The 27,371-nt window shown below is 40.9% G+C and overlaps 3 protein-coding genes across 3 annotated transcripts in view; 1 reads left to right on the top strand and 2 right to left on the bottom strand.

The window, feature by feature from the left end:
• LOC310649375 (uncharacterized protein) overlaps positions 1 to 27,371 on the top strand; it is a 403,049-nt gene that overhangs the window by 251,988 nt on the left and 123,690 nt on the right. The window lies entirely within an intron of this gene.
• Positions 1,016 to 10,312, bottom strand: LOC310649965 (uncharacterized protein; the record flags this gene model as incomplete). Its single annotated transcript, XM_083378797.1, has 3 exons — positions 1,016 to 1,968; positions 6,794 to 6,801; positions 9,363 to 10,312. The coding sequence occupies 3 exons, from the start codon at positions 10,310 to 10,312 to the stop codon at positions 1,016 to 1,018; spliced, it is 1,911 nt and encodes a 636-aa protein (XP_083234923.1).
• On the bottom strand, positions 18,136 to 25,528 carry LOC310649966 (olfactory receptor 4Q3-like; the record flags this gene model as incomplete). The annotated part of the gene is made up of 3 exons (XM_083378798.1): positions 18,136 to 19,094; positions 22,689 to 22,708; positions 25,488 to 25,528. The coding sequence occupies 3 exons, from the start codon at positions 25,526 to 25,528 to the stop codon at positions 18,136 to 18,138; spliced, it is 1,020 nt and encodes a 339-aa protein (XP_083234924.1).

The following is a 27,371-nucleotide window of genomic DNA, read 5'->3' on the forward strand; positions in this document are numbered from 1 at the left end:
CATAGATTTGTTTTTGAAACTTTTCCATAGTGAAGTTTCACATCTGGTGTTCAAGGTTAAACTTATCTTGTTTTTCTTAAATATTTTCTTGATTTTTTTAAAAGAGAAAGTCAGATTGCAATTTCAGGTTTAGCCACTGGGTGTCCCCCAAGTACTTTGAAAATTCTTTTCTTTTAGTCCGTTTCTTTTTTCAATGTTTTTTTTTAAAAAAACACCCCTGGGCTTGCTCACCATTTATTTGAAGGGTGGGTTGAATTCCCCCCTTCCTTTCCACAGTGGGGAAGGTACTTAGCAGCTTATTTAGGTGAAAAAAAAAAGAAGATTAAGGTATAAGAATCTTACCCCATCTCTTCTACGCTGCTTTAATGTTGCCTGATGGTAAGTTTGACTTCGGCTGTCTGCAGCCTAGTAACTGGCCATATTACTATGGCCAGTCTTTCATCCACCGGTATGAAGGGAATGCAGGCACTAACGGGGGGTTGTGGCTCCCCCACGTTTCTGCAAAAGGCTCTTCTTTCTGGTTGCCCCTCCAGGGCGACTCTTCGGCTGTTTTAGAACCCCCCAGTGATGCGAAACTAGACGTGAAAGACGAGAGCCATCCTCCAGACATCTATGTCGGCTGACTTGGCAAACCCGAAGTCTACTATTATTGTTATTATTATGGTCAACTACAAGTAGTCCTCAAGTTACAATCACAACTGAGCCCAAAATTTCCATTGCTAAGCAAGACAGTTGTTAAGTGAATTTTGCCCCATTTTACAATCTTTCTTGCCACTGTTGTTAAGTGAAGTAACATTCTTGTTATGTGAATCTGGCTTCCCCATTGTTTTTGCTTGTCAGAAGGTCACAAAAGGTGATCACGTGAGCCCAGGAAATTGCAACAATCATAAATATGAATCAGCTGCCAAGCATCTGAATTTTGATCCACAGGACCACAGGGTGCTGCAATAGTCATTGGTGAGAAAAATGTACAAATTAATGTAAAGTAAAAAGAATGAGAAAGAATTTTTCCCACCTAATTCCCATCCCTGTTAACAATTATTTCCTTGCTTCTCAGTTTGCTCATGGCCATCTTCACATCTTTGTTTCTCAAAGTGTAGATCAAGGGATTCAACATAGGAGTAATAATATTGTAAAGGAGGGAGACCAGTTTGTCCACTGAGAAACTGGAGAAAGGACGAGCGTAGATGAAGATGCAAGGTCCAAAGAACAAGGTCACTACGGTTAGGTGTGAAGCGCAGACACTGAGAGCTTTACGGCGCCCATCAGGAGAACGTATCTTCACCAGGATGGTGGTATAGGAGGTCAATAAGATGATAAAGCAGCCAGTGGAGATAAGGCCACTGTTGGAGACCATGAGGAGCTCGATGACATATGTGTTGGTGCAAGCCAGTTTAATGACCGGTGGCACATCACAGAAGAAGTTGTCTACCCAGTTGGGCCCACAGAAGGGCAACCTCATGGTGAGTATGGTCTGGACTGTAGAATGAATTAAACCACCCATCCAGGAGGCTGCTACAAGCCAGCTACAGAGCTGCCTATTCATGATACTAGGATAATGCAAAGGCTTGCAAATGGCCACATACCTGTCATAGGCCATGACGGTGAGGAGAAACATCTCCGCAGCACCTACAAAGTGGAGAAAAAAGAGCTGGGCCATGCAGGCATCAAAGGAGATGCTTCTCTTCGCCACCAAAAAGTCCACCAGCATTTTAGGAGCTGTGACAGTGGAGTAGCAAAGATCCAGGAAGGACAGATTCCCTAGCAGGAAGTACATGGGAGTCCGTAATTGGGGAGCAGACCCCACTGTTAGCATTATGAGGGTGTTTCCCACGATGGTGGCTGCATAGACTAGGAGAAAGACCACAAAAAGAGCAACTTGGGATTGCCATGTGGGAGAAATGGCTGCCAACAGGAATTCGTTGATTCTTGTGCCATTCTTTTTCTGGAAATCCATCTTATCTGCAGCTGGAGGTTGACAGATTCATTCTATGAGACAGCAGGATTCTTTCTTCAGATATGATTTGCTTCCAAGGGAAAGGAAAGCCAGAACAAGAAATTAATATTATTATTTATTAAGATGTTGAGACTCTAGAAAGAATGTAGAGAAGAGCAATAAAGTTGATTAGGAGACTGGCGGCTAAAATATAGGAAGAATGGTTGCAGGAATTTAATTTAACAAAGAGAAGGACAAGGGGTGACATGATAGCAGTGTTCCAATATCTCAGGGGCTGCCACAAAGAAGAGGGAGTCAAGCTATTCTCCAAAGTGCCTGAAGGCAGGAAAAAAGCAATGGATGGAAACTAACCAAAGAGAGAAACAACCTGGAACCAAGGAGAACAATCAACCAGTGGAACGGCTTGCCTCCAGGAGTTGTGGGTGCTCCAACACTGGAGGTTTTTAAGAAGAGACTAGACAGCCATTTGTCTGTAATGGTATTGGGTTCCCTGCATATGTGGGGGGTTGGACTAGAAGACCTTCAAGGTCCCTCCCAACTCTGTTATTGTGTTATTTCTCATCCCCATGGATTCTTCCTGTTTCTGCCCCTTGGCAAATAAACTTTTCTCAACAAGAGTCTTTTCAAATATTTTGGGATTACAATCCCAAGAATTTGGAGCCAAACATAGCTTGTAAATGTGCATGTTTCTCAGTGTTGGTGTATGAACATCAAACTCACAAAACTGGAGGAGGAGGAAGAAGTATTTGGTATGTTTACTATCTTGAATTATTTCAAAAATAATAATAACGGCAGGATAAAAAAATCTAATACCAAATATTATTATGAAATGAAAGGTAAACATTTATATAAAAAAACATTGTTTGGCCCAATTTGGATTGTTCTCTCTCTCTCTCTGTCTCTCTCTCTCTCTCTCTCTCTCTCTCTCACACACACACACACACACACACACAAACACAAACACAAACACATGAAAAGTACATGTATCCATGCAGTAGAGACTAAGATACTCACTTCCCTTAGTGCTCATTTTCTTTTAAATAATAGTTAGGGCCTGTAAATAAAAAAATAAATAAATAAAGTAAGCAAATAAATACAAATATGTGAACTTGAAAGAGATCCAACTCTCCCTCATTTTGTGCTAAATCCCCTCCCTCTGTTAAGTTCATTGGTGGTAAGGGAAGGTTTTGCAAATTTCAGTGTTAAACAGGAAGAAAGGCAAGGACAGGGACAAAAAGAGGGGAAGAGAAGAAGAGAAAAGAGAGATGATGCAGCAAAAACAGGAGAGAGGAGGGGAGAGAGGGAGAGGGAGAGGGAGAGAGAGAGAGAGAGAGAGAGAGAGAGAGAGAGAGAGAGAGAGAACGAGAGAACCTGTGGTAAGACCAGAGAATAAAATGCAGGATGAATGTGAATGTGAATGTGTGCGAAGTCACTTTAGGACAAAGAAAGTATGTTGTGGGAAAGTCATACAGATAAGAAAAGCTACATCTTAGAGCTAAGGCCAGGGTCGTGATTCTACCTGGAAATTTAGCGTGGGAACAATAAAATTTGAGCATCGTCAAGTGGGGTCTTCCTTTATATCCAACCCTCATAAATGCTCCAATGTTTTAAGCAACAATCAAGGTCAGATATTTTATTTATTTTATTTTTTTTTAATTACATTTATATCCCGCCCTTCTCCGAAGACTCAGGGCGGCTTACAAGCTTAGCAGTAGCCTTCATTCTATGTATATGCCTGCTTATTAGGGCTTTCACACACACCCCAAGCGGCATTATTACAAAGTCAGCTTAATTGCCCCCAACAATCTGGGTCCTCATTTTACCTACCTCGGAAGGATGGAAGGCTGAGTCAACCTTGAACCTGGTGAGATGCGAACCTGCACTAATTGCAGGCAGCTGGTGTTACTTAAGGAGGCATTAGCCCACTGCTCCACCAAGGCTCTATCTAGAAAGATATCTAGAGAGACAGCCAGCATCCTAAGATGCTGATGGGGTTTTTGAAGAGCCTCTGTGCCTCCTCACCTCTCACTTCTCCAAACTGCAATTTATTCATCTCTGTGCAAAGAATTTTAACAAATAATTTCTGCTTAACTTCTCTAGCTTTTTCCAGGGCCACTAAAGGAAAATCACTAGAACATCACAGGCTATGATAAACGCTTTCATAAACATCGTGTACTGTTCAGAAGCATGCCTATCAATGCTATGTCCCTTTTTGCTGAAATTATCAGCTGGCCCATGCAAAACTCTTGGACCTTTTCCCAAGAAATGACCTTATTTCTGTATTTCAAAATAATGCCTTTATGTCTCACCTTGATTGTTCATTTTCCATGCATGCTGGGTTCCTTTCCTAGTTCCACATTCTTACTTTTAAAATATCACCCACGCATATAAGGAGCATTTTATTTTAGAAATGCAGATGCTAGCCTTCAAGTGATAATGTTTCAGCCAACTGAATTATGCTCATAGTTTTTTCCATGTTTGGAGGGAAGTGGAGAAGGAGACAGAGAGAAAGAGAGAGAGAGATGAAAAACAGAAGGAATGACTTCATAGAAGAACAAATGAATAAAAAAATGATACAATAGCCCAAAAGAGTATTCACTTTTAGACCCAACATACCTGTGAATTTTATATCTGTAGAGAACAAAATAGGCAAAAACTGATTCCATCAAGTCCTACTTATTAGATACCTTTGTCTAGTCTTTGAAGGAAGGAAAATATTGCAGTAAAATCTTTTATTCCTATAACATGGATTCAATAATTGACAAACCAATTACAGTACCACTTCCTGTGTGATTTGCAAAAATGTCTAAAGCCAGACTTATCATAAATGTTGCAGAGTTAACATTCAGATTCCAACTTTTATGCATGTTTTCATTGAAGAAAAAAATTCATTAGTATTTTTCCCTCCTAAGATTATTCTACCAGATCCATCCATCTTACCTTACATACTTGCCTGAGGTTGCACAGAATCCTTCTCCCTACTGTCAAATCACCTCTTAAAATGGGGTCTTTGGACATCACTGAATGCTTTTGAATTCTCCCTGACTCTGACTGTAAAACTGGCAAATGAGAGTATGGAAAAAATTCTCTCTTTGGATGTCAGCAAGGCAATTGGGAGTTCTCAATCGATCAGCCCCAGAGGAGATGATGACCAAGTTCTAGCTAACTTATATTTTAACACAACTTGTTAAAGCTAGTAGAGTATTTTGGCCCATTGAAATGTTATTTGCTATTTATTCTTTTGCTTGCTTACTTGTTTATATGTTACCTGTTCCTTAATTATATGTGAAATCCACCAAATCAAATGTTATTGCAGTCATAGACCAGCATATGATTATATGTAGATCAAGGAATATGTATCATCGATCATAATCATAATTTTTTTTATTTTAATTCCATTTATATCCCGCCCTTCTCCGAAGACTCAGGGTGGCTTACAAGCTTAGCAGTAGCCTTCACTCTATGAATATGCTTGCTTATTAGGGCTTTCACACACACCCCAAGGGGCATTATTACAAAGTCAGCTTATTGCCCCCAACAATCTGGGTCCTCATTTTACCTACCTCGGAAGGATGGAAGACTGAGTCAACCTTGAGCCTGGTGGGATGCGAACCTGCACTAATTGCAGGCAGCTGGTGTTACTTAAGGAGGCATTAGCCCACTGCTCATAATAATATGATAATATGATCATAATAATGATCATAATCATAGAACATCTCTTTACTGAGAGTAAGAAGAGTTCCTTGCCCCAAGAAGGTTACAGTCTGAACTTCACTGCAAATAAATAATAAAGGGAAATAAAGTAGAGAAGAATTAAAAGATTGGAATGAGCTGAAAAGTACAGGTTGGGTAACCAGAAATTCAGTTGTGCTTGCAAGTTCCCAAACCTTACCCTACTGTTCTAATTTTAAATGAAACTAAAAAGGGAATTGTTAAACAGATGTCTGAAATGGTATAGGGTTTTGTCTGAAATGGTATAGGGTTTCCTGCCTGAGCAAGAGGTTGGACTAGATGACCTCCAAAGTCCCTTCCAACTTTTTTTTTAAATTATTATTATTATTATTATTATTATTATTATTATTATTATTATTATTATTATTATTATTATTATTATTATTTTATAAAACTTTTATTTATAAAACATGAAACTCAGTCAACTGAACACTCAAATTGACTGGCACTAATGGTTGACATGGGTTGCTGCCAGCATCCTAGGTATCAACCAGGTATCTCCTTAAAATGTAAGATGTTCTGAGTAACACAGTTTTTTGTAGCTTTTGTGGAGTTATTGCAGGAAGCTGCAATTTCTTGATGTATTTTGCAAAGTTTTTGGACATAGTACCCAGTGCCCCGATGACAATAGGTATCACTGTTACATGTTTCATCCATAATCGTGCAATTTCAATGGCCAGGTCACGGTATTTCGTAATTTTTCCCAGTTCTTTTTCTTTGACTCTGGCATCTGGCATTATTAGTATTAGTATTAGTATTCACATTAATGATTTTAATTGATTTAACTTACATTTGCATTCAGTTTCAGTTAAATTTAATTTTTTGACCTGATCCTGCCTCCTGCTTACCCATTCTCTTTTCTTTATCCATAGTGATTTAGAATGTGATTAGCTTTGCACCAAAACTGAACTGTGTTGTATGAAGTCCAGCCATTTTAATTAATTCAGTAAGTGAAAATTTAGCAATTGGGATTATTGAGTGGCATGAACAGATCCTGTCAAATTTTGAAGGTTTTTTCCCCCCGTCACTTTTATGGAGACTGGCCTCTGGCTTATGGCTGATGCTCAAGTGCAGCCCTTGGTTCACAAAAGTTGTGGACCTCACCATAGCTCCTGGGAAATAAGTGGCAAAGTATGACATGGAATAACAGAGTTGCAAAGGGCCTTGGCAGTCTTCTAGTTCAACCTCCTGCCCATGGTAGGAGACCCTATTCTGAACAAATGGTCGTCCACTCCAGTCTCTTCTTGAAAACCTCCAGTAATGGGGCTCCCACAACTTCCAGATAGAAGCCATTCCCCTGATTAATTGTTCTCATAGTCAGGAAATGTCTCCTTAGTTGTAGGCTGGATCTCTCTATAATGAGCTTCCACCTGTTACTTCTTGTCCTGTCCTTAAGTGCCTTGGACAATAAGATGACCCCTTCTTCTCTGTGACAGCCCATCAAGTACTGGAAGACTGCTATCGTACCATTCCTAGTTCTTACCAAAACCTCTAGTTTCCTCAATCGTTCATCATATGGTTTAGTTTCAAGACCCCTTATCATCTGGGACAAAGTGAAAAGGTAATGATGTTAGGGAGAGGGGCAGCTTCACATCAGTGGCTTCTCTCCCCCTTCAAAAGACAGAAAGGGTGAGTCCAAGGATCACAGAATCAACTGCAGAGCTGAACAAGATTACAAAGGTCATTTAATTCAGGGCTTTTCAACCAGTGGTACGGGTACCACCTGTGGTACATTGGCACCTGGCAGGTGGCATGCGACCATCCTACAAAAGTGGTAGCGGGGGAGGGGAATGAGCTGAACCGGTAGCAGCAACGCACAAGCCTGAGCGAGAGACGGCTGGAGCTGCAGGGCTGTCAGGACTCAGCAGAAGCACCAGGATCAGCGCCAGGCTCCAGCTGGAGCTCAATGCTGATCCTGGTGCTTCTGAGCCCAGAAGAAGCACCGATCAGCTGGGATGTTGCAGCATCTCCAGGGTCTTGTGATTTACATTCAGATGCTTGGCAACCGATTCATATTTATGATGGTCACAATGTCCCAGGGTCATGTGAAGTGACCAAAACCTGCTGCAACCACCCAGCAGACAGGGGAAATAAAAACCAAACACCCCCCACCCCATCCTCGCTGCCAATCCTCAACAGAAATGCTCATAACAATGAAAACCTCGGACAGGAGGAAGAGCACCTCTGGGCGGGCAGGCAAGTGTTGCTTGGCTGTGGCTTGGGGGGCACTTTATTCAGTGCCATTGTAACTTCAAACAGTCACTAAGCGAACTGTTGTAAGTCAAGGACTACCTGTACTTCATCACTTTTTTCTTTCTTTCTTTCTTTCTTTCTTTCTTTCTTTCTTTCTTTCTTTCTTTCTTTCTTTTTTTTTTTGGTCATCAAGTTTTTGACACCTTGCTAGGCAACTGGTGGTACTCGGATGTTCCCATATCCTAAAAGTGGTACAATGGGTGAAAAGGTTGAAAAGCCCCGATCTAATTCAGGCCTTCTAAACCTAGAACAATTTCAGAGGTTTGATTAAAATATTTAAAATGTTTCGATAATTGTATTTGAGCAGTTATTATTTTCCTTTTTAGTACATCCAAAACCCGATGACAATCCACTTTGCCCAGTCAAGTCATGAAATATTGTTATGGGACAGCAACTCTGAGTCTGGCCAGACACTTGGCAATTGTCCTCGATTCCCACGGTCTGCTTTCTTAATCTTTGAAGTCTGCATTCCACAGCCTCTCCCCTCTCCCTGAATTCATTCGCAAATTGAGAAGCAAGTTCTGTCACACCAGCAAGTCTGTGCTTCAAAACCTGACACTCCAATTTCCCATTAATATCTAAAACAGTTCTCTTTTTGCGTTAGAAAAGAAACAAAGTCTGTGTGCATTGACTTCGTCAAGAAAAGAAAGAATGAACCATACCTGGCCAGCATCATGGAGAAAAAATGTGTAAGAAAATTCCTCCCATTGAAGAAGCTTTGGGAAGACATCTTGGAATGCTACTGACCGATCCATTTTAAGTATCCCTCCCTTTTACCTCCCATCGTGTGACACAGAGCTGAGCGTATATAGCCCACTGTGTAGCTTCCACACAAAACATGCACAGATGTCCCCTGAGAAGGCAGCAGAAACAAAGGAGGCCCATCCAGCATTTTATTTCATCTCATAAAAGAAATCACATTTCAAGAGATCTACAACACTTACAAACATTTGCTTAGTGGCTATTTGATGTTACAACATCACTGGAAAAATGTGACTTATGACCAGTTGTCACACTTACGAACATTGCGGCATCCCCAAGGTCATGTGATCAACATTTGGATGCTTGGAAACTGGCTCATATTGATGACAACTGCAGTGTCCTGGGGGTCATGTGATCACCTTGTAATGGCTTCCCCAGAGCCGACTTTCCTTGTCATCTGAGCTGGCATGCAGGGAAGCCATAACACACCTTTTGTAAACTTCTGACAAGCAAAGTCAATGGGGAAGCCAGATTCACTTAACAACTGTGTTACGAACTTAACAACTGCAGTGGGTCACTTAACAAATGTGGCAAGAAAGATTGTAAAATGGGGCAAAACTCACTTAGCTTATTATCAGCCTGGTGAACAGGAATGCAATTTATAAATCCACAGAATGGGTCAATACATCATCCTGCATATTTCCTGCAGAAGAGGTACTCAAGAACCATCTTTTTCATGGCTGTAGTTATTTCCTTGTTCCGGAGGGTATAAATAATGGGGTTTAGGAGGGGAAATATGATGGTATGGAAGACAGAGACGACTTTATCGGGTGCATATTCATCAAAAGGACGGGCATAGATGTAGATGGCGGGACCAAACATGAAAATGACAATGGTGATGTGAGAATAACAGGTAGAGAGAGCCTTACTAGCTGATTCACCCACATTCTTCTTTAGCACAGTGAGCAAGAAGGCGTAGGAAACCAAGAGTGCCACAAAGCAGACCACAGAAATCAGGCCACTGCTGAAGATCATGACCATCTCCTCCCAGAAGGTATCAGCACAGGTGATCCTCAGGACTTGGGTGATGTCACAGAAATAATTGTCCAGTTCATTGGGCCCACAGAACGGGAGGCGGATAATCAGCACCACCTGGATGAGGGAATGGGTAAAACCTCCCACCCAGGAAGCCACCACTAATACCACGCAAAGTCGTTGGCTCATCTGGACTGAGTAATACAAAGGCTTGCAGATGGCGACGTAGCGATCATAGGCCATGACGGTGAGTAGAAACATCTCTGCAGCCCCCACAAAATGGAGGAAGAAAAGTTGAGCAATGCAGCCCCCGAAAGAAATGACCTTGCGCTCGGCAAAGAAGTCAACCAACATCTTGGGCGCAGTGATGGAGGAATACCAGATATCTAAAAAAGCCAGGTTGGCTAATAGAAAATACATCGGGCAGTTGAGATGTGGATCTCCCCGGATGGTAATAATGATCAGCACATTGCTTGGTAAGACAATGAGATAAAACATGAGGAAGAGAGCAAAGAGAAAGAGTTGGACGCCACGTTCATGGGACAGACCCATCAGTATGAACTCAGTCACGTCAGAGCTGTTTCTCACTCCCATAGATGGTGGGTGAAGTGGGGCAGAAGGTGACTCTACCATTGCAGATTCAGCGACTCTTGTTCCAGTCTTCAATTTTTGGGAAACAAAAGGAAAATGGAATGGGCATCATTGAAGAAGTGGTGGGAAAAAGAGCGGGAAATAAGAAACCGATCAACTGAATGAAGACAAAGAACTGATGCAAACTAAGGGCAGAATTATTCACATACAGCTCCGTTAATTTTACCTTCCACTACTTTATCAAAGGTAGACCCACTAGGAAATGAGAAACATTTACTGAAATAAAGGAAGGGAAAAAAAGATCAGAAAACAAAAACAGAAAGAGTGGAAAAGAAGGGGAAGAAAAAAGTGAAAAGGACAATATTCTAGTACATAATAAGCAGTTCAGTTTGTCCACGTTGTGTTAAACCTTGACGACAGGATGGAATTGGGATAATTTTCCCCCATTATATTTAGAGCTCCCATTATATTTGCAATTCTGTGACCTTCTGATTTAAACGTATGTAATTCCCTCATAAAAGGTAAAGGTAAAGTTCCCCCCGCACATGCGTGCTAGTCATTTCCAACTCTAGGGGCCGGTGCTCATCTCCGTTTCAAAGCCGAAGAGCCAGCGCTTGTCCGAGGACGTCTCCGTGGTCATGTGGCCAGCATGACTAGACGCCAAAGGCGCACGGAACGCTGTTACCTTCCCACCGTAGTGGTCCCTATTTTTCTACTTGCATTTTTACGTGCTTTCGAACTGCTAGGTTGGCAGAAGCTGGGACGAGTAACAGGCGCTCACTCTGTTACGCGCCACTCGGGATTCGACCCGCCAAACTGCCGACCTTCTGATCGACAAGCTCAGCGTCCTAACCCACTGAGCCACCGCGTCCCTTATAAATTCCCTCCTAGATTAAGGTAATTAGCAGGACTACCTGATTCTGTGATAGCTTCGTTCCCTATGCCATCCGTCTGGTAAACTCACAAGATTCGTTTTTCTTGCCATGCACAGGTATACATAATCCGAACTAGACTGTCTCTCTATGTCATATAATATACGTATGTGAGTATATGCATAATTCTGTATTTATTTATTTTTGTCATAATTACGTAGTGTATATCGGAGGTGGTGACCCTTTGAGAGCTGGTTTTCCTTCCTTTTGAAACTATAATACTCATTACGCCACTGCCTTTGTTGCTGTTGTTCTTTGAATTTTTTTCCTCCTGTCTCTCTCAGCACATTTCTTTGCTTTATTCCTGATATCCCCGCAACTCCTGATTTATTCTTAAACCTGACAAATAGTTCAAAACCATTTTTTCCCTTTCATTTATTTTTTGTCTGAAATGTTTTTTTTCTGGAAATTTCCTTAATCTCAATTCCTAATGAACTTTTACCATTACCTTTATTGATAACATATATTTCTCATATTATGTTCATCTCCCCCCCACCTTTCTGCACCAGTGTAAAATTCCCATTGCCGATTTAAACATGTTAGAAGAAAAATTCAAAAATGAAATAACAGACAGGTAGTTGTAGAAGGAGCCAATTATTTCCTACTGCACGTATGGAGCATCCTCTGTGAGGCAAACTGCTATTGTAAAATAAAGAGGTTTCTGATATCAATGGATAATTTGATGTCACATCTCCATTTACTGTGATTAACAAAGCTTTAGTAATACTTATTTATTTATTTATTTATTTTAATCCCATTTATATCCCGCCCTTCTCCGAAGACTCAGGGCGGCTTACAATCTAAGCACAAATCAATGTGCTTAGCAATAGCCTTCATTCTATGTATATGCCTGCTTATTAGGGCTTTCAGCCCCCCCCAAGCGGCATTATTACAAAGTCAGCTTATTGCCCCCAACAATCTGGGTCCTCATTTTACCTACCTCGGAAGGATGGAAGGCTGAGTCAACCTTGAGCCTGGTGGGATGCGAACCTGCACTAATTGCAGGCAGCTGGTGTTACTTAAGGAGGCATTAGCCCACTGCTCCACCAAGGCTCCTTACCAGCAACACAGTTGAAGAGAGGAAGCAACTCCTTTCTGCCAACAAAGGAACTCCTGTTCTGGGAGGATCATCTTCTCAAGAACCTACAAAATGTAACTGCATAATAGCATAAGGATCTGGGATCAGGCAACACTTAAGGATTCACTAGAAGATGTGTGAATTCTGTGGGGAAATCATTAAAAGTGCAACTTGTCTCTTTCCCTTGAGGGATGAAGAAGACAAAACTTTAAGGAAGTCCCCAGATAGGTCTAAAGGTTACACTCAGAGCTGAAAAATATGAAGGGTCTGTAAGCAACATACTGATATTAAAGAACATTGATGTGTTCCTTGTTATCTGTACTCCTGTCTTTTCTTTTTTTTGCATTTTTTAGAATTATGTTAATACCTGTATAAAAGGGACGCGGTGTCTCAGTGGGTTAGGATGCTGAGCTTGTCGATCAGAAGGTCGGCAGTTTGGCGGGTCAAATCCCGAGTGCCGCATAACAGAGTGAGCGCGCCTGTTACTCGTCCCAGCTTCTGCCAACCTAGCAGTTCGAAAGCACGTAAAAATGCAAGTAGAAAAACAGGGACCACTACAGTGGGAAGGTAACAGCGTTCCGTGCGCCTTTGGTGTCTAGTCATGCCGGCCACATGACCACGTAGACGTCCTCGGACAAGCGCTGGGTCTTTGGCTTTGAAACGGAGATGAGCACCGGCCCCTAGAGTTGGGAACGACTAGCACGCATGTGCGGGGAAAACTTTACCTTTACCTTTACCTTTAATACCTGTATAATGTATGAAAGCAGATAGCATAGGAATACTATGTCATGACTAGAGGTGACATGATAGTCTTCCAATATATGAGGGGTTGTCACACTGAAGAGGGTGGGGGTCAACCTATTTTCTGAAGCACCCAAGGGCAGGTCAAAAGCAACAGATGGAAAGTTGTCATGCAGAGAGCCAACTTAGAACTAAATAGAATTTTCTAGACAACAGTTAATCAGTGGAATGTCTTGCCTTCAGAGGTTGTGGGTACTCCATCACTGGGCATATTAAAGAAGAGATTGGATAGCAATTTGTCCAGAATAGTATAGGGTCTTCTGCTTGAGCTGAGGGTTAGACTAGGAATCCTTCAATGGTCCTTTCCAACCCTTTTATTCTGTTATTCTGTATGCATTGACAATGGTACAGGATTATTTTTCAAACTTCCTCTTTGGGGAGGAATTGTTATCTCCTAGTCTAACCTACTCCCTTTGCCCTTTCAAGTACAAATTGGGACCAGCCCTGCTTAGATAATAAAGCTGGCTAGATGCTTCCATTGAGGCGGCCAATACAATCGATCAGAATAGAGCTGGACGGGACCTTGGAGGTCTTCTAGTCCAACCCCCTGCTCAAGCAGGAGACCCTTTTCAGACCATTTCAGACAAGCGGCTGTCCAGTTTTTTCTTTAAAATGTCCAGTGATGAAGCATCCACAACTTCTGAAGGCAAGCTGTTGCACCCGTTAATTGTCCTCACTATTAGGAAGTTTCTCTTTAATTCCAGGTTGCTTTTCTCCTTGATTAGTTTCCCTCCATTGTTTCTTGTCTTGCCTTCTGGTGTTTTGGAAAATGAGTTGTCCCCTTCTTCTTGGTGGCAGCCAGTCAAATACTGGAATACTGCTATCCCTAATCCTTCTTTTCTCTAGACTGGCCATGCCCCAATCCTGCAACCATTCTTGATATGTTTTTGTCTCTCCTTAATCATTTTAGTTGCTCTTCTTTGCACTTTTTCCAAAATCTCAATGTCTTATTTTGTAATGTGGTTACCAAAACTGGATGCAGTATTCCAGGTGTGGTCTTACTAAGGATTTATAATGTTGTACTAGTATTTTGTGTGATCTTGATTCTATGCCTCTGTTTATACAACCCAGGGATTGTGTTAGCTTTTTTGACTGCTGCCACACTGTGCTGGCTCATGTTTAAGTGATCCTCCAATAGGACTCCAAGGTCCCTCTCCCAGTTACTGTTTTTGAGCCAGGTTTTGCCTAATCTGTACTCATACCTTTCTTTTTTTTCCTGCCTAGGAGTAAAACCTTGCTTTTCTCCACATTAAATTTCAGTTTGTTGGATAAGACCCATTGTTCAAATCTGTCAAGATCTCTTTGGATCCTGAGCTTGCCATCTGGGGTGTAAGTGATGTGTGGGAAATCTCAGACCTGAGTTATGTCATGGGCCACTGAAGGGTTTTCCAGGCGTGATCTATCATTGCCTTTTTCCTAGGGCTGAGAGAAAATGTCTAGCCCAAGTTCACCAACTATCTTAGCACCACAAGTGGATCTAGGACTTATGATGTCTAATTGAAAGACTTCCTTGCAAATTACAGAAAAAGGCAAATGTATTGGTTTCAGGTGTATTGTTTGAAAATGACTAAATAAATACATTTATGCAACTCTGTAAACCAAATGTGTTTCTTCCCTGTCTCTGGATTTGTGAGAAAGTAACACTCTTTTCTTTGGTGACAGTCAAGAGCAGAGGAGGGTCAATATAACATCATCATCATCATCATCATCATCATCAGAAGAAGAAGAAGAAGAAGAAGTTGGAAGGGACCTTGGAGGTCATCTAGTCCAACCCCCTGCTCAGGCAGGAAACCCTATACCATTTCAGACAAATGGCTGTCCAGTCTCTTCTTAAAAACTTCCAGTGTTGGAGCATTCACCATTTCTGGAGGCAGGTTGTTCCACTGGTTAATTGTTCTAACTGTCAGGAAGTTTCTCCTTAGTTCTAGGTTGCTTCTCTCCTTGACTAGTTTCCATCCGTTGCTTCTTGTCCTGCTTTCAGGTACTTTGGAGAATAGCTTGACTCCCTCTTCTTTGTGGCAGCCCCTGAGATATTGGAACACTGCTATCATGTCACCCCTCACTCTTCTCTTCATTAAACTACACATACCCAATTCCAGCAACCGTTCCCTATATGTTCTAGCCTCCAGTCCCCCAATCATCTTTGTTGCTCTTCTCTGTATCCTTTCTAGAGTCTTGACATCTTTTTTACATCGTGGTGACCAAAACTGGATGCAGTATTCCAGGTGTGGCCTTACCAAAGCATTGTAAAGTGGTATTAATACTTCATGTGATCTTGATTCTATCCCTCTGTTAATGCAGCCTAACACTGTGTTGGCTTTTTTGGCATACAGCCTTCTTTTCTAATCATGCTGCATCTACACTCAATCCTGAGCTTTCCTTGTAGTAGTTGTGGTATGTTAGTCATGTTAGTCTGTAGTGTCAAAAAATCAGGAGGCTGAGAGCAGTTTTTCTGACTAGCAAATTCTATTAAAAGGCATACATTTTCAGGAGCTGCAGCACCCTTGTTCATAGAGTGTCTAGTTCAAGGGTTCTCAACCTTGGCAACTTTATGATGTGTGAAATTCAATTCCCAGACTTTTCCAAGTGCCAGTGGAACATCCACAATTCGTAACACTTCTTCCCTTGCAAGTAGAAAATAATTTAGGTGGATCCCAATGACTTTTCATGCAATGGAATTACAAGTATTGGCTATTAGCACTCCTGAGATAGTTATCTCTCATTAACTTTCTTTTAATTGAAGAGTTTGGACTTTCTGGAATAAAAAAGACATGTCTAGAGTCAGGGCATCACTTTTCCTTGTCTTCCCTTGAGATTTTCCAAAGCCACTTGGAGTGTTTGGCTCCTCTGGGTGTAAATGAAGGGACTCCGGATGGGAGTGGTGACAGTGTAGAGAACAGAAGCTGCCTTATCCAAGAAAAAGCTGCAGAAGTGATGAGCACAAATATCAGAATAACAGATTTGGGAGGGATCTTGGAGGTCTTCTACTCCAACCTCTTGCTTAAGTAGGAAACTCTACACCATTTCAGAAAAATGGTTGTCCAATCTCTCTATAGTTCCTAGGAAATAAGTGGCAAAGTAGAACATGGAATAAGAGTGTTGCAAAGGGCCTTGGAAATCTTTTAGTAGTCCAACCTCCTGTCAATAGTAGGAGATCCTGAACCATTCTGAGCAAATGGTTGTCCAGTTTCTTCTTTAAAACTTCTAATAATGGAGTACCCACAATTCTGGAGGCGAATCGTTCCACTGATTAATTGTTCTCTGGCAGAAGGAGGGTCTCTGGGCCAGACCCAAGGCAGTGGGGGCCGTTCCCTCACTGTTTCCCTCACTGTCAGGAAAATTCTCCTTAGTTCTAGGTTGCTTTTCTCCTTGATTAGTTTCCATCCATTGCTTCTTGTCCTGCCTTCATGAGAATAGATTGTCCTCCTCTTCTTTGTGGCAGCTCCTTAGATATTGGAACACTGCTATCATGTCATCTCTAGTCTTCTTTTCACTAGAGTAGACAAATGTAGATGCAAGGTCCAAAACACAGAGCTACCACCATGATATGAGATGTGCAAATGGAGGTATCCTTGCTCTGGCCTGGACCAGACTCTGCCTTGAGCTGAGTATTCCTGAGAAACATGTATACCCAGACATGTCAAACACAAGGCCCGGGGGCCGGATCCGGCCCATGAAGTGGTTTCATGTGGCCCGCAAAGCCATCCTGGAAACAGTGAGGGAATGGCCCCCACTGCCTTGGGTCTGGCCCAGAGACCCTCCTTCTGCCAGAGACCCTCAGATCTGTCCCACTCCTGCCCAGGCCCCCATAGGCACCCTTGATGCGAACAATGTAGAGCTGGCCATGCCCACCCAGTAGGCCATACGCACTCTAGCCACGCCCACCCAGTAGGCCACGCCCATCCAGGCCACACCCACCTGGCCCCTTGAGGGCAACCGCAATGCTGATGTGGCCCTCAATGAAATTGAGTTTGACACCCTGTGTATATCCAAGTTAATCTTGCCTTAGGTCCAGGAGCCAATTAGGTGATCCAATTACTCTCAGCCAATAGGGTGACTTTGACCTAATTACCTTTCTTCCGAAGAAGAAGAAGAAGAAGAAGAAGAAGAAGAAGAAGAAGAAGAAGAAGAAGAAGAAGGAAGTAGCAAATGACTTCCTAAAATGTTGCCAAAAAACCTCTATCATCTTGCCCATATAGTCCCCTGGAGTCAAAACTGATTTGAGGTACATATGCATGCATATAATAGACACACACAAACACACACAAAAAACTCAGTTTCATGAGGAGCAGGGCCTTTTGGGAGTGGGCCCTTAGTTATGGAATGACCTTCCAATGAAATTATCCTTGGTTTCTATGGTGAAGCATCTTCTGAAAGGTCTGCTGGAGTCAAAGATTCAGATATGGGGTATCAACCCACTTCATGGGTCTGAAGTCTCTTCTTGGATTCTAGAACAGAAAGTTGCTAGGAAAGGATGTGAACAAATGAATATTACACATTTAAGTAAAGGGAAATGATACTACTTTATTGAATAACTGTTATCAAGCCATCACTTGTAACACCTAGATAATTATAGACACAAGACAGGTAATGTCTTTATTGTGATTAAATGTAAATGAAATATGTTTAAAAATTGTGGCAATTTGCAGCAACAAGTTTATTCATGATTAGTTTCTGATATGCCAAGGAAGTGGGGGGATGCCTCTGAAAAATATGAATGTGCTCCATCTGAGGGAGTCCATGGGATTCAATTAATTAATTAATTTTCATTCCATCCATCTCCCATGAAAGGTGACTCTGGGTGGCTTTCAGGTTATAAAGCAAATAGAAAAATAATTAAAATATTAATACACAGATCAAGATTTATATATATATATATATATATATATATATATATATATATATATATATATATATATATATATATATATATATAGGTTTCCATATCTACATATTTATTTGCATAAAGAAATATTCACTTTCAGTATTCAGAAAAAATATCAAAAGTGAGCCATCAGCCCCACCTCACCCAAAGATTTGTAAACCAATTAGTGCTAAGTTTTCTTCTGTGGTGCAACAATGGGAAAGATGTATTTTCTCTGTATTTGGCTCATAGCGTCCCTCATATCTCGGTTTCTTAAGGTGTATATGATAGGATTGAGAAGAGGAGTGACTATTGTGTAGAATATGGAAGCCATTTTGTTCACACTGGTGTTAAACAGGGGGACAAGGTACACAAAGAGACATGGTACAAAAATGAGGCTGACTACTATTAAATGAGAGCTGCAGGTGTACAGAGCCTTCCCTCCACCCTCTCCGAAACGTCCTTGGAGTGTGGTCAAGATGATGGCATAGGAGATCAGCAAAATAATGAAGCACATGAGGGACAGGAGACCACTATTCGCCAACAAGAGTATCTCAGTCACTCGGGTATCAACACAAGCCAGTTTGGCAATCTGTGGAACATCACAAAAGAAATTGTCCACTTCATTTGGCCCACAGAACGGGAGCCGCAGGACCAGGAACACTTGGCTGCCAGAGTGAAGGAGGCCTCCAGCCCAACACCAACACAACAGTCTAATGCAGCGTGGCCGGTCCATCTTGGTTGTGTATGTCAGTGGATGGCAAATGGCCACATAGCGATCGTAGGCCATAAGGGTAAGAAGGAACATCTCTGAACCTCCAAGGAAGTGTAGGAAAAAGATCTGGGACATACAGCCCGCAAATGAGATTTTCCTGCCACAGATGATCAGGTCTGTTGCCACCTTGGGAGCCACCACTGAACCCAAAGCAGCATCAATGATGGATAAATTCGCTAAGAAAAAGTACATGGGCAACTTTAGAAGACGTAGATCTACATGCACCGTCAATATTATGAGAATGTTACCCAACAGTGTGGCAACATAACACATCATGACCAAGACAGATAGAAGGAGTTGGGTGGGTCGAGATCTGGAAAGACCCAAGAAGGTGAATTCGGCAACTCTGGAGGCATTCATGAAGGTGACAGGACCTTGGAAGAAAAAAAGAATAGTTTAGCTCCACAACTATTCCAAGTTAGCTTCACAACTTCTAACAGTTCGTGGATCAATAAAAAAATTGCATAGGAATAAAATGAACCTCCGATGCCACCTAGTGCAAAGAGAAGCAATGTTAAACTTCAATATCTATTACAAGACACCCTTCAGATTGCCTTTCACATTGTCTACTCCAAGTCAGTTCATAGAAACCTGAGTTTTCATGGGTAAGTAGATGCTGGGTAACTGCAATTCTTCAGTTTTGGGAAGGTTACCAGTTTCTCTTTTTTTTTATTGAAAAATTTTACAATACATTTTTTTAACAAAACAAAACCCCTCCCAACCCCCTCCCCCCTCCCAACACCTCCCTCCCTTCCCCCTCCCCCCTCCCCAACTTCCCAGAGCTAAACACAGGGTATAAAAATACAAACAATCATAATCTACCTTATGCAAACAACAATAAACTATTAAATCTATCGCACTTTAACTCGTATAAAATAACTACAAGCAATATAAATATCACATCAATACTTATTCAAATGCTAAATGAAACTTTTTAGTCCCATATTTATTCTGGATATAATCAATCCATTTTTTCCACTCCACAATATATCTCTGTTGCGAATGGTCTTTCAAGTACGCTGAGATCTTTGCCATTTCCGCCAGGTTGGAAACTTTTAAAGTCCATTCCTCTATAGTCGGCAGTTCTTCCTTCTTCCAATATTGCCCTACTAACAGTCTTGCTGCCGTAATTAAGTTCAACATCAGCTTAGTGTCCACAACAGTAGTATCAGTAATAATGCCCAGTAAAAACAGTTGCGGACAAAACTTTATCCTTTTCTTGAATATCTTTTGCATGTTCCACCAAATTTTAATCCAAAAAGCTTTAACCTTTTTACAGGTCCACCATATATGAAAATACGTTGCATCTTCACCGCCACACCTCCAACATTTGGGCTGGCAGTTCGAATACATACTTGCTATTTTTTTAGGATCTAAATGCCACCTATAAAACATTTTATAAAAGTTCTCTCTTAAGTTTTGAGCCTGCGTAAATTTTACATTTCTCACCCAAATCTTTTCCCAAGTATCCATTGTAATGACTTCTTGAAAATTCTGAGCCCACTTTATCATACAGTCTTTAACAAGTTCTGTCTCTGAATCAATTTCTATCAATGCAAGATATATCCTTTTAATATGTGCTTGACCTTGATCTCTAATTTGCTTTACCAGATTTTCATCAGTCATCGAAAAACCAATTTTCTGATCTTCTTTCCACCTGGCCTGTAGTTACCCATACTGAAACCAAGTTTGAACAATCTTTTCTTCTCTTAAGATATTATACGGCTTCAAATACCATACATTCCTTTCCAAACTTAAAATTTCCTTATATGTAGTCACATCATGTTTAAACCCAACACTTATATTTTCTAATGCACGTTTCGGTATTGCCCATATAGGTATCTTATAATTTAACTTATGTCTATACTTTTTCCAAACTCGCAACAGAGCATGTCTTAAAATATGTACCTTGAACACATTATCCACCTTCTTATCATACAATAAGTATGCATGCCAACCAAATAACAAATCATGGCCTTCAAGATTTAATAATCTCACTTGTGTTAAATTAATCCAATCACTTATCGCTGACAAAGCAGCAGCTTCATAGTATAGTTTAAGATTAGGCTACCAGTTTCTCATTGGGAAAGAAGCCAAATTTCCACTGAACCTGAAAGCAGATTCTAAATTTTTCACCATCCAGTATAGATTAATTTATTCATCAATCTATTCCATTTTCATAATGGAAAAATAAAAATGAAACAGTTCATATGCAGCTCATGAAATACAATGTTTTTCTGGAGATGACACATGATCTCGTTTAAGTAGCTTCTCAAACACAAAATAAACAGATATGTCCAGAATCTTTTCCACCAGTACTGCAAAGATCTCCAGAAGATTAAAAAAAATTAATAGTACTAATGACAGCAGTAATGCTCCAAGTTGCATACACTGATATGATCTAAGAAGCAGAGAAATCTAGCATAGAAAGGAACCATTAACCATCAAGTAACACCATGGAAAAGGACTCCTAAAATTGTCCAGCTAAGGATGACAAGGAATGACTTTCCCTATCCAGCCAAAGTCCATTTAAGATATGATTCTTTGAAAGAATTACTTGATTCCAAGGTTCTATGGGAAGTAGCGAGTGGAAGTTAGATCCCCATTCTGCTCTTTTCGAACTCAAAAATCCTCATAATTTTTCAAGGGGAAAATATAACACCTTAAATACGTAGATCGTGTCTGCTGATCTGGAATTAACTCCCGCTGACAAAGAGTCTCAGATTTAAGTCCACACATAGTTCTCGATGGTCAGATATTCATCCAACTTTTGACTAAATCCTGAAGACGTGAACCTATATCAGATCTGCTATTTCTGATCAGGAGATAAACAGAAGCATAAGAGTCAAGATTTATTTATTCACTCACTGTAGCAAAACATTTTCAGAGTCTTGAAAAATGTGTTATGGCAATCTGATCTGAATGATCAGAAGTCAGCACAATGTGTAGGGAGAATTATGCACCAGTTAAATAGGCATGTAGCTAGAAAATTCTGTACGTGCATGTGAATCTGTGTGAGATTTGTCTTCCCTTTTCTTCTTGCTTGCGTGCTTGTAAAGCTGCTCTGGATTTTAGGTCAGTAAACTATTTCTGTGGTATTAGAATAAGAGCAACTAGCACAGTGGGAACAGGATACCGACTACCATCCCACTCATTCCACCAAGGTATATAGAACACATATGATATGTGTGTGTGCATGCTCACAGAGAGAGAGAGAGAGAGAGGGAAAGAGAGACAGAGACAGAGAGACAGACAGCGACAGAGAGAATAAGCCAACATTGTTTTATAGCTATTCTGTAGGAGATGACCAGGCTGACCTGGAGGGAAGGGTCAAATGCATCATCAGTCATGAGTTCCCGCATGCCCAAAAAAGATCTAGGTCCAGTCCACCTTGAATTCCTTTCTATTCTTAACTCCCACTAATTTCCCTTGACCGTTAGTAGTTTAGATTCTTGTAGAGAACTTAAGCTTGTAATAAATCTTTATACTCATTTGAACTGCCTGAATCTCTTGATTTCTCCAGCCCTTGACATATTCTCCAAAAGAATGGACAAAACGGTGGGTTGGGATCCCACTCTAAGGTCTCTAGCTAAGTCCACCTTTAAACCATCCATCTCTCAGGATCGCTAACTGTCCATGATTCCATGGCCATCATTCTACTTCTAATTCCCAAGATGTATCGTTAGCCTGCCTTATAATATCTTTAGAATTGTGGTCCCTTGAGAGATCAAGGAAATTGGTCAAGTGTTAAAGAGGGAAAAATAAATAAAGAATAAGTAGCACTCCATCTCAGGATAATGACTAATAACTCAGGATAGCATCAATGCAGAAATGGAACTTACAAATCCTTCTTCTCAAGTTCCTCAAACCCCCATCCCAAAATAGACAAGATCCTCACTGCATATCAAAGTCACTCCAAAATTCCTAATTTTGAATTTGTAGCCCTGATTTGTTCAGGACTCACCTACCTTCTACAGTTACTTTATTTCTGAAACCAAGTGGGGGAATCTCACATTATCTGTTCATTCTGCTTGCTTAGACAGACCTCTGAGATGCAATAAAGATCACACCCTCAGATGGGGCCCTAGAGAAGCTTACCCTTACCTTTTTTCCTCTTTGGAAAATCAAGCACAGGGTGTGACAAGGGAATGACTCCTGCTTCTCCTGCCTCTCCTGCACCAAGCAACATATAAGAAATATTTCGGCAGCTTCTTATTAAGCCTTGGGGAAGCCACTCTTTTGAGGCCCTTCCCTGGTCCCTTATTAAAATCAGGTAATTGCAAAAAACAAAGAAAAATATTTCTGCAGGAAAGAGAGCAGGCAGCGATATGAATTTTTGTTTTAATGTGCACCTATGTACCACCAGCTGAACCAGGATGAAAGTGGTGCAGCCAACTTTGTGCTTCTTGATCTCTCAGTGGCTTTCAATATTGTGGACCATGATATCATTCTGGGATGGCTCTGGGGGGGTTGGAAATAGGGGTTATCATTCTACGGAGGCCTTTTATTCCTCTGGGATAGTTTGGTTGGTGGGGGACATCATTCACAAGGTCTTTCATTGTGGGGTGCCTCAGGATTCAACTCTCTCCTCCTCTAATGTTCAAAATCCACATAAACTATCTGAGTGAGATCATTGGCTGATTTGTGGCTCAATATCGTTTGTTCATATGGACACCGTGGCTCAGTGGGTTAGGACACTGAGCTTGTCAATCAGAAGGTCAGCAGTTTGGTGGGTTGAATCCCGACTGCCGCATAACAGAGTGAGCACCTGTTACTCGTCCCAGCTTCTGCCAACCTAGCAGTTCGAAAGCATGTAAAAATGCAAGTAGAAAAATAGGGACCACTACGGTGGGAAGGTAACAGCGTTCTGTGCACCTTTGGTGTCTAGTCATGCCAGCCACATGACCATGGAGACGTCCTCGGACAAGTGCTGGCTCTTCGGCTTTGAAATGGAGATGAGCACCGGCCCCTAGAGTTGGAAATGACTAGAATGCATGTGCGGGGGAACCTTTACCTTTACCTTTACCTTTATCGTTTGTTCATCCCAGGCCATGTGAAGTTTTTAACATTCAGTCCCCATATTTGCACATTATGCAAGCTTGGTTTGGCTCTCTCTGACTAAGATGAGAGTATCATTCTGACTAGCAAATCCAATGAAGCAAACACTTCCGAGTCTCTTCAGGCTCTTAGTACAAAACTTCATTCAGTACAGCATATCAGCACATATGAAAGTAAAACCAGCTCTGGCAGACCCCTTCACCAAACCCCCGTAGTAAAAGCATTGACTTCTTCCTCCTCTCTCTGGGTCAGGTCATGTTGGCCAATCAAGTTGGGAAATATTGTTATGACAAAGCTTCTCTAGATCCAGCAGACACCTGGCCATTGTCCTTGATTCCCACAGTCTGCTTTCTTAATCTTTGACCTCTGCATTCCAAACCTCTTCCCTCCCCTGAGTTTTCTGGCAAGCTGAGAAGCAATGTCTGTCACACCAGCAAGACAGGATTTCGAAACTTGACAAGGAGCTAGTGTGGTGCAGTGTTTAAAGGTTTTGACTGACAATGAAGAGACACAGGTTCTAGTTCATACTCAGCAGTGGAAACTCATCAAGACCCTGGGGAAGTCACTCTTTCTCAGCCCAACCTACCTTACAGGGTTGTTGAAACTTGGCAGAAAAAGAGGAAGCAATATGTATATAAAAAGGATGGAATACAAATCAAATAAATAAAGGATGCGCCCCTGTGGTCTCCTGTACTGAACATAGAAATGTAGTGCTTAAGTACATGTAGTTCTCAACTTACAACTGGTCAGTTATGATGGACTCCCAAAGGACATATTTAAAGTTCCAACAACCTTGTTGGTTTCTCCCTCCCAGAGACATATGATTGCATTTTGGATGTTTGTCAACTGGCCCACATTTACAACAGTTTGCAATATCATGTAGTCATGTGACTATGATTTATGTTTATTGCCAAAAACAACTGCTTATTTCTTTGTTTCTGGCAAATATAAGTCTATTCCCCTGAAAGTAGGACATTTGTCTTGGAAAATATCCATATTTCATGTATTCATATCCATTTATGCTATACTCCTTTGCAACCAATGCACATTGGGTTAATCCTTCTCCATCAAAGTTCTGCTCTAATGAATTCAGCCCATGTCTACTGGCTGAGCAAGGCATAAAGACTACAGCCCACTCGCAAAGCTAAGGGGGATCCATTCTTCCTTCCTTTCCAATTTCATCAAAAATAAAGGGAGGAATTTCCCTTATCAAAATTATAATCCTTGCATGGCCAGGTGTAAATGGTGACTTGGTCTCCTTGCATTCACCGCATAGTCTGACATTGGTTGTTCTTGTTGAAATGGAACTTTTTCTTCAGTTTGCATTCATGGATTAATTCATACACGATCAAACTATTGCCGGGTTGTTGTTGTTTTGCTGGGGGTGGGGTGGGGGTTGGCTTTCATATAGATGGCTTCAACCAATGTGGAAACCAACATCTAAAAGCAACCATGACTTGGCAAGATGAGGGAACACAGCCATTCTGCATGAGAGGAGCACCAGCTTTGAGAAGACTCATAATGCCCAAACAGGTTGTTTCAGATCAATATAAATCACTTTTCTGAATACAAATCAAATCCAGCCACAGGTCTTCTAATATAAAATTAGTGTTTGTAAAACGGAGGAAGAAGTATCCTCAACTTTACATGGCAATACTTTCAGAAAAGGACTTAATAATATAAGCGGTTTTCTATGTTTTCCGACTTGCCTGAGATCTACGTTGAGCCAGCCGTGTGGTTCCTGGCACATCGACAGATTCTAAACAAAGGATTGAGCCTCACAATCACAAGCTCTACCCCAGTGCTCTAACCACTAGAGCAGAGGTCCCCAACCTTTTGGGCATCAGGGACTGGTTCCTTGGAGATTTTTCCGCAGACCAGAGAATGGTTTTGTGGGCTGCCTGCATCTTGCAGATGAGGCTTTGCTTGTTTGTGTGGACCAGTTGCTGGCATGCCACAGCCTGGTACCAGTCCACAGACCAGGGGTTGGGGACCACTGCACTAGAAGGGTGATAATAACTCTGAAGTCCTCATTATTCTGGCTTCCTTCTATACAAATGATGTTAATGAGATTTTGAGTTCAAGAATATCAAGAGGACTTCCATATACTGTTTTTTCATGGGTACAATGAGGTCACACTATATAGTGAAAAGAATGATTAGGAGTGACATTATAGCAGTTTTCCAATATTTGAGGGACTGCCACAAAGAAGGGGGAGGTCAACCTATTCTCCAAAGCACCTGAAAGTAGGAGAAGAAACAATGGATGGAAACTAATCAAGGAGAGAACCAACCTAGAACTAAGGAGACAGTGAGGACAATTAACCAGTGGAATGGCTTGTCTTTCAGAAGTTGTGGGTGCTCCATCACTGGAAGCTTTTAAGAAGAGACTGGACAGCCACTTGTCTGGAATGGTATAAAGTCTCCTGCTTGAGTAAGGGGTTGGACTAGAAGACCTCCAAGTTCCCTTCCAATTCTGTTATTCTGTTACAGTTGTGAGCTTTTGGATTTGAACAACAATGTCATTAAAAAGGGTTATAGAAGACCTAGGGGTTGTATTAAGAAATTATACTGCATACCCCAACTTTGCTTAAATTTGTTTGGTTTAGTTTATTAGGAAGCACAACTTTACTGATGGGTATTTGATTCAGCACGAAAATGGATAAAAAATACTTCAACATTAAGTTCGCCTATTGTACAAATGCAGCACATGACTGTATTTATTTTTTATTTTATTATTATATTTATTGTGTTTTATCAATGGGAATAAAATATAAAACAGAAAAAACATACATACAACAGCAACAACAAAGGAAAAAAGGAGAAAAAAATGCCCCAAACAGCCAACGTTAAACATAAAAATAAAAAAAATCCACCCTGGCTGTATGCTGGGAAAAAAACCCATGACAAATTCTGCTCTCCTTACATAATGGGTCTGCAAATAGTTATAAACTTTCTCATCCTTATTTAACAAGAAAGTTAAACAGGAGTTACAACTGAATTGGATATCAATTTATGTTCTGGAGATGACCAATTGATTGCTAAAGTATATAAAATGTTACTTAAGATGAACCTGCAAGATGAATATATGTAAAAGACTGTATGGTAAAATGGGCAATTTGTGGGGGGTATAATATAGCACTAGACAAATAGGAGAATGTATGGACGAATGGATTAAAATTTACTTTGAATTATAGTTTTGAAGAATTTTTTTATATATATAAAATGATATGTCATTGATATTTGACTCCAGATAGATTAGCTATATGTATAGAGGGACCTCTAACAAGTGTTGGAAATGTAATCAAAATCCAGGTACATGTTATCATATGCAGTGGTCCTGCAAATATGTGAAAACATTCTGGATAAACATGTAAGGATAATGCAGAAAACGCTTATGATTTTGCATTTCTGAGATTTAGTTTTTGGAAATCTATCCCATAAAGAAAAGGAAGAACATGATGCTTCAGATGAGAAAACATTTGACTTCAGCCTTGGGTGCACGTTCACCTGCAAACCTGATCTTCCAAAATAGCTATTTACTTGCAGAATATAGGTACAGAATGTGTACTGTGTGCTGTTGAGTTTGGTATA

This window comes from Vipera ursinii, assembly GCF_947247035.1.
Source record: "Vipera ursinii genome assembly, chromosome: Z".
NCBI lineage: Eukaryota > Metazoa > Chordata > Lepidosauria > Squamata > Viperidae > Vipera > Vipera ursinii.